This window comes from Molossus molossus, unplaced genomic scaffold (genome assembly GCF_014108415.1).
Source record: "Molossus molossus isolate mMolMol1 unplaced genomic scaffold, mMolMol1.p scaffold_m16_p_1, whole genome shotgun sequence".
Lineage (NCBI taxonomy): Eukaryota > Metazoa > Chordata > Mammalia > Chiroptera > Molossidae > Molossus > Molossus molossus.
In genome coordinates this window covers 190,223,422-190,236,000 of record NW_023425344.1, presented here as the reverse complement: position 1 = coordinate 190,236,000, position 12,579 = coordinate 190,223,422, and the positions used below count along the sequence as shown (strand labels likewise).

Sequence of the window (12,579 nt, the reverse complement as noted above, 5' to 3'; positions counted from 1 at the left end):
GGGAGGGTCCCTGAAGAGCTCCAAGAGCTAACAAACAGGTGGAGCATCTCATGATCCTGCATCAGTTTTAAAATAGGGACATTTGACGTTTTACTTTGAAAATCTGTTTTTCAGTGAACTCTTAGCTCTAGGAGAGGACCTTAGTTTCTGGCACCACCTCGGTGTACCGGTGCCATTGGGAGTGATCCTCTCAAGCAGGGGGCTCGGCGAGCCGGGCCAGGGCCAGGTGGCCAGTTCCTTGCACACCTCGTCAGCACTCACCTATAACCCCGGCTGGTCCTGGGTCAGCTGACAGGGAATGTCCTGGCCACTGTCACCAACCTTCAGAGGCACGAAGAGTCCACAGTCTGTGGGCACATACCCACCCAGCTTAGGCTACAAATTTAAGATTCTTTTTCCCTGTGACTGCCGGCTGCAGCCTGCTTCCTCAGAGGTATTTTACTGGCCTCTTAGGAGCACTGTGGGGTTTTTAAAACCTGAAAACAAGTTTAAAATTGTGTTAATATCTATAAAAGGAAATGAAACAAAACCCTATTGGGAATGTGACTCCCTTCCTCCGGTTTTTTTCCCTTTGTGCTACAAAAGCAAGTCATAAAATGAACTGAGTTGACAGCTTAGTGAGGAGAATGATGACTCATAAACCCAGAGAGCCCCTGGGACCATGTCAGTTCTAACGGCCCCGGTGGGCTGTGGTGGGCTGCTCTAGGTCATGCATCTCTCTCCAGTTACTTTCTTGATCAATCATCCCATAATTAATTAAGTAACCATCTCAGGAAGAGTTGGGTTTTCATGGACTTCGGGGCATCTGAATTTGCTGAAATTTACTCTAGAATGTTTGAAGGGCTGGACCTTTTGACATATTACATGACTGTACTAACTTGTTTAGGACCAAGCCAAACCTCTCCAGGATCCTTGGAATTGGCAGCTGCTAGGACTTGGCAGAATGTGCCAAGGTCTTTGCTGAGAGAAGTGCCCCCTCTAAGGGGACCACACGGAATTGGGGTGCTTTGGGAACACAGTACCCCAACAGCACTGAGTCTTTAAGTTTGGCCTCCTGTTCTGTGTTTCCTCTGTGCGGGCCCCTGCGGAGCCGCTCTGCTCCGCAGGTGTGATCAGCAGGTGTGAGAAGCCTTAACCTAAGGAGATGGGACCCAGGCAGCTGAAAACAAGGCCATTGTTAACCTGTCTCCTCCGTTCTGGGGTCTCCTCGTACCTTCAAAAGGATGTTCTAATTCAGGGTAAAGACTTTAGAGACAGTTCTAAATTATCATTTTTTCCTTTTGTTGCCTAGAGTGCTTGAAAAAAGTTTTGAACTGAAAACACAAGACTATGAAAAGCAGATCTGCTCTTTGGAAGGAGAAATGAGAGCTCTCAGGGACGAGAAAGAGCAGCTACAGCACCGGCTGGAGGAAGAGCGCGCCACCTCCGAGGCCCTGAAGGGGGAGGTGGCCCAGCTGAGCCGGCAGGCCAAGGTAGAGGCGGCTGGAGGGGCGGTGGCCCGGCTGAGGGGCAGGCGGAGGGAGAAGCCGGCTCACTGTTAGCCGAGCTGCTGGCTGAGTCAGCTCAGGGGCTGCTTCGGCTCTTCCAAGCGTGAACCCCCAGGCCACCTTTGTTTTAGCAATAATTGCTTTTTGTATCTTAAAGGTTAGCTCTCTAACTTTTTGAAATGACATTTACATAAAGTTACCCAAATATGTTGACCTAGAGAATACATCCAAATTACATTATAAATGGATGTGAACTTGTGCAATCCATCAGGTTGCTCTGTATCGATAAACACCTGTATTAAAATGAAGTGACCTTGCCATCAGATCTTACTTAAACTATTATCAGAAAGTCCCACAAAAGCCATGACCCACGCTCGGACAGTCAGGCCCAGCTCCTGGGCAGCCCTGGCTCCGCCTCTGCACCCCTTGTGAGCCTCGCTGGAGCCCAAACCCACACTCCCCACGGCGGTGGCCTGGCCACATCCTTGCAGCCAAGGTCACAGGGTGGAAGAGGGTTAGCCCTTCGATTTCCCTCCTCTCGGCCCCCTTCCTTCCCCGCCCCACCTAAGCTTGTAGTAAATAGGTATAGCTTTCCTGTAAGTAGGGAAACACATTCTAAAGGTACAACAGAGGAGATCTGGGAATAGTGCACGACATTTTGGGCAGGTAAACGTGTCATGGCCACGCCATGTATGTATGAGCAGTGATAGTCTCACAAGAGTTGAGCCATGAAACCACAGTGGGATGCCCTGTATAGATAACTGTGCGGTTAGAGTACCCCTTTGTCTGATGTAAGTTACCATGGCTGTTTCTCTCTTTACCTGGTGTGGTCATCGCTGTGATTCAGACAACCTCTGAGTTTGAGAAGGAGATAGAGCTACTTCAGACACAGAAGGTAGACATGGAGAAGCACGTGCAGTCCCAAAAGCGGGAAATGAGAGGTAACAAAAACATGGGGTGCCGGGCCCAAAGGGTGCAGACGGAGTGTATCACAAGTGTTGCTGCTAAGGAAATGTGTCCTTTGACTGGCACGAGGCTGGCTGGTTAGCTGGTGGGTTGGCTATATGGCAAGCTGAATAGGTGGTTGGCTTTGTAGCTTCTTGGTTGATTGGATAGCTGGTGGGTGAAACTGCTGGTAAGTTCCTTAGCTGATGAGATGGTTAGCTGGAGACTCTGGGACGCCAACTGGGCCCTAGAAAGGGAACAGGAGAAGAGAAATCAGGTAAGACTGTAATTTATACCAGCTCTGCCTTTCCTCTCAGAAAAGATGTCAGAGATCACCAAGCAGCTCCTTGAAAGCTATGACATTGCAGATGTAAGAAGCAGGTAATCATGTTTGCATTATCAAACATTTAGAAACATGTAACACCTAAGGGAGACGATGGAGCTTCTCACCCTCCTCCTTTTCCAGGCTGTCTGTGGAAGATTTGGAACATTTAAATGAGGATGGAGAACTTTGGTTTGCTTATGAAGGACTAAAGAAAGCAACTCGGTGAGAAATTCCCCCCAGGAGTTCTTTTGTTTTGTTTTGTTTTGTTTTTTTTCAGTGATAACAGACTATTGGAAGTTCAAAAGTTTATCTTAGATAGATTTGGTACACAAAATAAATTTTTTACAGTAGAATGATCTAATAATCACTAGAAATATTTCTTTGAGAATTAAGGAGTCAGTAATGAAACACTCTGTAGGATAAAATGCTGGGTAATAAAACTAATAAACTATACAGTGAAAACTGTTACATCAAATAAGGTAGCCGATGTTGCTATAGATAGAGAGAGGTGTTTAAATTTAAGAGTTTGCTGCCTTTTTTTACATTAATAAACTATTTTTTAGAGCAGTTTTAGATTCACAGCAAAATTGAGCATTTCTCATATACCTCTGACCCCTACACATGCACAGCCGTTATCAACATCTCCCAGTAGATGTTACATTTGTTAAAATTGACGAACCTGCAGTAACACGTCATTATCACCCAGAGTCCGTAGTTTACACTAGATTCACTTTTTTTTTTAAATTTTTTTATCCTCACCCGAGGACATCTTTGCATTCGTCTTCAGGTAGAGTGGGAGGGAGAGAGGGGGGAAGAGAGAGAGAGAAACATAGATGTGAGAGAGACACATCGACTGGTTGCCACCACACGACCCCAACCGGGGCCAGGGACAAACTGCAACCGAGGTACGTGCCCTTAGCAGGAACTGAACCGGGAACTCTCTGGTCTCCAGGCTGATGCTCTAACCACTGAGAAAACTGGCCAGGGCTAGGGTTCACTCTTGATGTTACATATTCTATTGGTTTTGACAAATGTATAATGAAATGTATCTTTACCATTGTTGCATATTTTTAAACTATCGGAGTAAAAATGTAATTTTAATAGTGTCTAAAATAATTTTTCTTATTAACTGTATATAATGTCACATAATGCTTCCTAGCTAGCTAGAAGGATTGTGTAATTCTGTGCTCCCAACTCCATATCCCGTAACGGTGCACACATGGGTTTGCCTCCTGGACCTAGCGCCTGGCTTCGGGTGTGGGTGCTCATGGCTGCTGCACATGCTCACGCTCAGCGGTCAGCACAGCAGTCAGGGCCATGTGGCTGACCTCTTGGCCCCTCCTCTAACAGCGTGTTGGAGAGCCATTTCCAGTCCCAGAAGGATTGCTATGAAAAGGAGATTGAAGCTTTGAACTTCAAAGTGTTACATCTCAGTCAAGAAATAAACCACCTGCAGAAGTTATTTAGAGAAGAGAATGACATCAATGAGAGTATTCGTCATGAAGTTACCAGGCTAACGTCAGAAAACATGGTATGGTCTCAGCCACGGCCCCCGGTTGTGGCCACTAGTCTAGAGATACTATTTTGTACCAGAGTAATACTCAGTTTCTTGGCAATAAACAGTGGATCAGACTTATGTTTTCTAAGAGTGAAATACTTGGGTCAGAAGAGAAACTATTGGAGTGTGTTTTTTTTCCATAGGATGGGTCGAGATTCTGTGTGTGTGTGTGTGTGTGTGTGTGTATGTGTGTTTAATTTTGTGTTTTTTAAGTCTAGCCCCAAAGTGACAAAAACAACACTGAGACAAAAGGGTAACTCTCGAGAGGACCGTGTGTCCAGGTCAGCCCCTCACCTCTGCAGAGACCTCCCCTTCTGTGATGCCCGTTCTTCCCCACTGCCTATGTCTCATCCTTTCTGCTAACTCCTGCCAGCTGGCATGGAGAAATGCTTTAGAAATCTCACTCAAAACATATCCCTTTCTTGGCCCCACAACCCCTGTAGGCACCACCCCCTTGCTTTGGGGGAGTTGCCAGACTTCCCAGTGGCCATCCAGCTGCGATCTCTCCATTCACCTCTCCTTTGCTCTGTGGCCACCCCGTTTTGTCATGTGCCCCAACCACTAACTGAATCTGTCTGCATCAAGCTGAGCACATAGGGTTCATTTTGACCCTCATCTTCGTCTCAGCAGCATCAGATGACATAATTGCTCTCCTTCCTTCCTTATTGTCCGTTGGCTTCCAGGATCCCACACTCTCCTAGGTTTCTCACCAGCCTCACAGGGCTGCCCCTTCTCAGCTTCTTGAGTGTCTCCTCCTCCTCTGCTGTCCCGGGAACTACGAGGACATCTCAGGCCTGTGTCCGCAGGTGAGGGGCTGTGGCCCGGGCACCGCGGACACTGGCGCAGTAGTCCGGACCTCCACATCTGTGTTCAGTCCTCGGGCGAAACTGTCATGAGGAATGCGGGTGAAGTCAGTTACACAATCAAACACACGTTCTTCACGTGAACGTTAGTGGTGTGAGTGTTTTCAAAAACTTGGACAACAGAAAAATTGTTTTTACCTGCCTGAGGGTGGAGGTGGTGGACTTTTAAAACTATACAGGTAAGACAGTGACAAGGGGTTGAGAAACGTCCTGGGTGATTCTAGACCCCGACTAACAGAGCACAGCCTGGAATTCAAAGGGTGCAGTGAGACCCCCTTGAGATGCTTTTCCTGCCCCTGGATGAGGTGAGGTCTCTGATCTGGACCCAAGAGGCTGGCTGCCAAGTCCTCACACAGCCCCCCCTCAACTCAGCTGAGAATTCTTACGGGTACCCCTCCCCCAGACACCACCATCCTTCTCTCCAGGAGGCGGGGGTGATGTGGGGGCCGTGACTGTGTGAGAACCGCTGCCTCTGAGCTGGTATTTCTTGTGACCGTGTAGGTCTGGAGGTAAAAAACCACGATCCCAATCCTGTCGAACACCTCGGCTCTCCTTCCAGGGGCTACACACCTTGACAGTTTAGTTAGCTGCTGGCTGGCTCTGAGATTTTAAAGTTCATAGAGGAAAGTATTTTATAGGCTAATACTTCTAATTCTTCTCTAAAGATGATCCCAGACTTTAAGCAGCAGATTTCGGAACTGGAGAAACAGAAGCAAGATCTTGAAATCCGCCTGCACGAGCAAACCGAGAACATGAAAGGTAACCGGAGCCCTCAGGAACCTGCTTTTAGAGAACGGTTTCCTCCAGGAAATGACCGAAAAGTGATCGTTCCCACGGGTCTCACACTCTGGCCTTCCGTGGGGCCAGCAGGTGACATAATGTGCGAAGTGGGCTGGGTGGAGGGTGTAGTAAGGCGCGTGGGCATTGAAAGGGGACGCTGCCGCTAAGCTCTGGAGATCGCTGCCAAGTAGGAATGCAGGCCCCGGTGTTGTGCCGTAGTCCTATTTTTTTTAAAAAGAGAATCCATTTTTATGTGAAATAAAAAATGTCATGTGAAATATCACATTTTAAAATAATGGCTTAAAACTATAAGTAGGACCAAGCCCAAATCAGAATCCAGTGATATGGCCCCCAAAGGACTAACAGTTCTTCTCGCTGTAGGAAAATTAGAAGAATTATCTAATCAGTTGAATCACAATCGAGAAGAAGAAGAAATGCAAAGGAAGTAAGTGTTAACATATATTACCTCAAGTTCATGCTCACATCATGCTTTTCTTTTCTGAAATTGTGGGAGATATGTTATTAAGCTGAAAAAGCAAGGTACCAATTAAGGTGTATATTAGCATTCAAATGTGAAGAAAAGAATGCATGCAAACGCACACACACCCCCCTGTGTGGCATAATGGACAAGAAACAAAACAAGCCAAATACTGCTGCCCCCAGGGAGGGGAGCTGGGGAGGATGAACAGGGGAGGGAGACTGACTTTTTACTGTGTACACTTTTAAACCCTTGGAATCTTACACCACGCGGACGTGGATTGTCTGTTCAAAAAACCGATTATAAAAAAGATTGTGTGAGACAGAGCACATTTTCTCATAGCAGATTATTTAGGGTAAAGCTTAAAATCCCTGCTGATAGAGGATCTTCATCCCCCCCCCCCCCCCATGTATATCCTGACCAGCAGAGCCTGGTGCCCTGGAGGAGCCTTGTGAGGACAATATTTTGTTCGCTGCAGCTGGTGGAGATACTGAAATTTCAGAGCGATAAAGGGACACTGTGTCCCAGAAGGCATTTTTCAGTCATGTGACCATTGGTAGAATTAGGATGAAATGAGCACCCAATACATTAGGAAAGCGATGAGACACCATTCTGGAACTCTTTTTTAAAAAAAATAATTTATCTTTCAATTGCAGTTGACATACAATATTATATTAGTTTTAGGTGTACACCATAGTGATTAGATGTTTATATACCTTGCAAAGGGATCACCCTGATAGGTCTAGTACGCGTCTGACCACATACACAGTTATTACAATATTATTGACTATTTTCCCTGTGCTGTACTTTACCCCTGTGGCTATTTTGTAACTCTTTTGATGAGCTCCCTCTTCTTTTTTCTCTGATTCCTGGCTTTTTGAGTGTCTAGTCTCCAGGCTTTTGGTCATAAGGTTGTGAGTAGGTGCAGATATCCCCAGGAGCAGTCAGGGGGTGTGGGTGCAAGTGGGGTGGGAGCGAGAATCTCTGACAGGCTAAGGAGACAGGGGCAGTCCACAGACCACTTTACATCCCAGTCAACCCTGGTCTCTGCCCCCCTCCCCCCCCAGGCACTCCCTATTCAGGTACTGTTTGCTTGACACATAAATTGGCCAAAGTATTTTTCTGTCTTTGGAAATGTCAGTGCTTGTTATGACAATGAGTGACTTCTCCGTGATGGTCAAACTAATGTCATACTTTCTTCTCTTCTTTTCCCAGGACCACAGAAGCGCCACGTGAAATACACACCAAAGAGAGAGAGAAGCTGAGCGGTAACGTTGAAGAAACGCAGGCGGCCAGCGGGCACTTGCAGAGACCGTCAGAACCTGCGAGCGAAGTGACTCGCTTCCAGCAGGAAGCGTCTCGCCTCACTGTGGAGAACAGGGTGAGGCGTTTACCACGCTGCTGACAGGTGACTGCCTGTCTGGGTGCAGACGTCACGGAGAGGGGCACAGGCCACCTAGAGCATACAGTGAACAGCGTAGACCAAGCCACGGTCAGAACACTGTTTCCTGTCGCAAAAGACAGGTAGTCTCTGAGGTCGAGCCCCTGCAGGGGAGTCCAGGGCTTGCAGGGAGGTGGAGAGGAGAGACTTGGCAGTGGTCCTGCGCTCTGTCCCTCGGATGGCACCCGTCTGGGGTGACAATGCCCACGTGTTCTCCTAGGGGTATGTCCTGCCTACAGACGTTATAGTCCAAATGTTCTTCTATGAAATGATCATGGTAGTAGATGACAGACTTTAAATCATTACAGTCTTCATCAAATTCAAAAGGCCCTTGTCAATGAAATTTGGCATCTCTCTGTCAGTTCCTGGCAATTCCTTTGACATTTTATTGGTGTGTGAACCTACAAGACTGAGATGCACCAAAGTGGCAGCTGGGGTGCTCTCCAGAGACTGGGAAACCTCAGGCCCCTTCCTGGCCTGGTGGCCTCTAAGACCGTGACCAGGGGAGGGCTCAGCAGGGCAGTGGGCAGCCGGCAGTGCCCGCAGGCCCCACTCCCCATCGTCAGGGTCCCCGCTTTCTATCTTATGGGGAAGCCAGGATAGGGTAAAATGATATTACACAGTGTCAGGATGTGACTTTGAAGAGTAATTTTATCTAAAAAGAGGAATCTCAGGAGTTTAGTATTTAACAGGAAATAACAAATTCCAGTCAGGGGCACCTAGATGATGGCCATCTTTTTTCAAGGGGATACAACCTCCTCAGAGAATAGATACCTCAAATCACACCAAATAAACAGCTGTCCACTGAGCACGTGCGAGGGGGCTGTGCTGCCTGCCTGCCCCTGGGCTCTCGGTTGGGGCCCATGGAAAGTTGGGGGGTCACGTGTATCATGCACATCTTGTCAGTGTGAACCGTTATTCCTCAGCTGTGAGCGTGTGGCTCTGGGTGTGTGTTAGTCCCTGACTGTGTGGGATTTGTGTGCATGCGTTTCTGACATTCCAGGAACAGCAAGGTCCCCCCCCCCAAATTTCATTCTGACAAGGTCCCACACCTTAGGGGCTCCTCCCCGTCTGAGGAGCCCCCAGGTAAGTGACCCCCAGGTAAGGGGGGGGGGACAGGCCAGCCCTGCTGCTTCCAAAGGGCACTGAGCTGGGGAACAGTGACATCTGCATGCATTATATCTGCATGGTCTTTCCAGCAAACTATGCCCAAACCAACAGGAGCCTCGGTGCTGCAGATGAACAGAGGGTGTGCCGCAAAGGAACATAAGTCCTGTAGATTAGGGGGTGGATTTTACCCACAGATGAGGCTGAACTGTGTTCGTTTCCTAGAGCTACCATAACAAGTGACTGCAGAATGGTGGCTTACAGTGATAACAACGTGTTCTCTCCTACTGTAGCGGCCAGAGCCCAAGTTCAAGCCGTCGGCACAGCCACACTCCTCCAGGGTCTCTAGGGCAGAGACCCGGGTTCGATTCCCACTAAGGGCACATACTTCGATTGTAGTTTGTCCCCTGCCCCAGTTGGGGTGGTGTGGGTGGCAGCCAGTCGATATGTCTCTCTCACATTGATGTTTCTCTCTCTCTCTCCCTCCTACTCTATCTGAGGATAAATGCAAAAGTGTCCTAGGGTGAGGATAAAAAAATAATGTTTAGTGATCATCTCACTATTCACCAAAGAAATTTAAAAATAAAACTAGATGTTATTTTCACCTCTCAAATAATAGAGATCTTATGGTGGTGGTGAGACTGTCTTCAAGTGGGCACTGTCTTATGTGGTTCCCGGGAAGATAAACTGGGGTGACCTTTCTTGGGAAGTGCATTCCCTTTGACTCAGTAGTGCAGCCTCTAAGATTCTATTCCTAGTAAGTAATCAGATGTGTGGACAAAGATTTTTGTGCAGTGTTCATTATAGTGTTATGAATCATAACGAAAAGGGGGGAAATGGATGTCCAAGAAGAGTGGGTAGGTTAAATTGCTGTATATTATATGATACTGATTCAAATGACAGTTTGGGTATATTATCAGATGTAGGAAATTGTCTGTAATATAATTAGAGAAAAATATAGGATATAAAATTTTACATACAGAATGGTCCCAATTTTATAAAATGTGTATGTGTCATATTAGAAACAAAGGGGAATGACATAAAACGTGAGTAGTGATTTCCTCCAGATAATGGATTGATAGGCGACTTGTTAATTTTTAGACATATAACAGGATAGGCTCAAATGAGAGAGAAGACACCGTACCCACACCCCCACTTGAAAGGCCAGATCCAGTTCCTAAGTGCTTAGCCAGGGACACAGACCTCAGCAGGGGAGAGGTGGCCACAGGGTAGGAACAGCACACTTGCCCTTCACCCCAGCAGTGCCAGGTCCTCAGAGGGCACAAGGTTGCAGTGACTGTTCGTGGTGGACACTGCTGAATGGGAGGAGCCTGAATCCTTCCTGTGCCAAAGGCCTTGGAATTCAGGAAGAACCTCGACACCCTACGCCCCTTTATAGGAAATGTTATAGGCATCCCGGACTCTCCCAGTTCTTGGGCCAAAATCAGCCTGGGCACCCTTTTCAGGAAGGAAAGGCAAAGCCAGGACCCCAATCTCTGAAGAGTTTCTCTGCCTCCAGCTTCTGACACTCAGAGAGCTTGATTCCACACATTCTTATTTTTTAATTCTCTGCAATGGGCATGACTGTATTAAGGGAAAAACAGATCAAGATAAGCGTGGTATATCCACACAATAGGATATTTTTCAGCCACAAAAAGGAATGAAGTACTGATACAGGTTACAGCTTGGATACACTGTGAAACATTATGCTAAATGAAAGAGGCCAGATGTGAAGGTACTTAGAGACAAAAAGTAGACTGGTGGCTGCCAGGAGCTGGAAGGGGACGGGAGACTCGGGGGTGACGGCTAAAAGTTACAGGCTTTTTTTAGGTGTGAAGAAAATGGTCTGACTTCCGGTCAAGATGGTGGCATAGGTAAACGCGGTATCGCGTCCTCCCACAACCACATCAAAGTTACAACTAAACTAAAGAACAACCATCATTCAAAACCGCCTGAAATCAAGCTGAATGGAAGTCGTACAACTACGGAACTAAGGAAAAAAAAAACAGCTACATCCAGACCGGTGCCCCGTTCAGGGTTCCAGTGCCAGGAAGAGAAGTCCCCATAACTTCTGGCTGGAAAAACCAGCGGGAACAGAGGCTCAGGGAAGCTGAAGCGGCTGGAGCCCCAGGCAGCTCCCTAAAGGGCCCGCGCACGGACTTATCGGACTCTCTCCCTCTAAGCTCGGAGGGGAGGCAGCTCGAGGGGCACCAGAGACATACAGGGAAGAACTGAGCGGTTTGGCACTGGAGCGAGCGCTGGAGAGGGGGCTTCCTCGGGGACAAACGTGCTGTCAGAGGCCTTTGTTCCTTTGGTGAGCCCTTCCCTGGGGCGGCAGACAGAAGCCATATCTGGGACTCCAGCAACCTGGCTCACACTGGTAGCCACGCCCTGCTGACTCCCTGAGGCCCCGCCCCGCCCCACACAACTTTCAAGCTGTTGTCACTTGCTTAACCATAGGATTGGCCGGTCTTGGATCCTGCTTCAGGTTTTTTCTAAATTCTTTCAAACGAGCAGCACCGGGTCTCAGCGAGCCCCATACCTCTCATTAAGTAATACACAGAAACAAACACAGGGAGGCAGCCAAAATGAGGATACAAAGAAACGGGTCCCAAATGAAAGAACAGAACAAAACCCCAATAAAAGAACTAAGCGAAAGGGAGATCAGCAACCTAACAGATACTGAGTTCAAAATACTGCTTATAAGGATGCTCAATGAACTTAGTGAGAACCTCAGTGAACTTAGGGAGGGCCTCAAGAGCATAAAAAAGGACCAGTTAGAAATCATGGATACACAGTTAGAATTAAAGGAGGCATTAACTGAAATAAAGAATAATTTACACAGCTTCAATAATAGAGTATGTAGATCCAAGGAGCAAACCATCGATTTGGAATATAAGGAAGCAAAAAATCCCCAATCAGAACAGCAAAAAGAAAAAAGAATCCAAAAAAATGAGGATAGAGTAAGGAGCCTCTGGGATAACTTCAAGCGTGCCAACATTCGCATCTTGGGGGTGCCCGAAGGAGAAGAGAGAGAACAAGAAATCGAAAAGCTGTTTGAAACAATAATGGCAGAAAACTTTCCTAACTTGGTGAAGGAAACAGACATACAAGTCCAGGAAGCACAGAGAGTCCCAAACAAGATGAACCCCAAGAGGCACACACCAAGACACATCATCATCAAAATGCAAAAGGTTCAAGACAAAGAGAGAATATTAAAAGCAGCAAGAGAAAGGCAGCTAGTTACCTACAAGGGAGTACCCATTAGGCTGTCAGCTGATTTCTCAAAAGAAACTTTGCAGGCCAGAAGGGAGTGGCAAGAAATATTCAGAGTGATGAAAACCAAGAACCTACAACCAAAATTACTCTATCCTGCAAAGCTGTCATTTAGAATCGATGGACATACAAAAACTTTCCCAGACAAGAAAAAGTTAAAGGAGTTCATCACCACCAAACCGTTATTATATGAAATGATGAAGGGTCTTTTTGAAGAAAAAGATAAAATGTATGAACAAACAAAATGGCAATGAATACATATCTATCAACAATGGAATCTACAAACAAAATGAACAGGAAGAACAGAAACATTCTCATA

The 12,579-nt window shown here is 47.0% G+C and overlaps 1 protein-coding gene across 1 annotated transcript in view; it reads left to right on the top strand.

The window, feature by feature from the left end:
* MYO5C (myosin VC) overlaps positions 1–12,579 on the top strand; it is a 98,061-nt gene that overhangs the window by 61,372 nt on the left and 24,110 nt on the right. The window contains exons 26-33 of the mRNA XM_036249579.1: positions 1,292–1,472; positions 2,335–2,428; positions 2,750–2,813; positions 2,899–2,979; positions 4,108–4,288; positions 5,844–5,937; positions 6,340–6,403; positions 7,652–7,817. Coding sequence (XP_036105472.1) covers positions 1,292–1,472; positions 2,335–2,428; positions 2,750–2,813; positions 2,899–2,979; positions 4,108–4,288; positions 5,844–5,937; positions 6,340–6,403; positions 7,652–7,817 — 925 coding nt within the window. The remainder of the gene's footprint in view (positions 1–1,291; positions 1,473–2,334; positions 2,429–2,749; positions 2,814–2,898; positions 2,980–4,107; positions 4,289–5,843; positions 5,938–6,339; positions 6,404–7,651; positions 7,818–12,579) is intronic.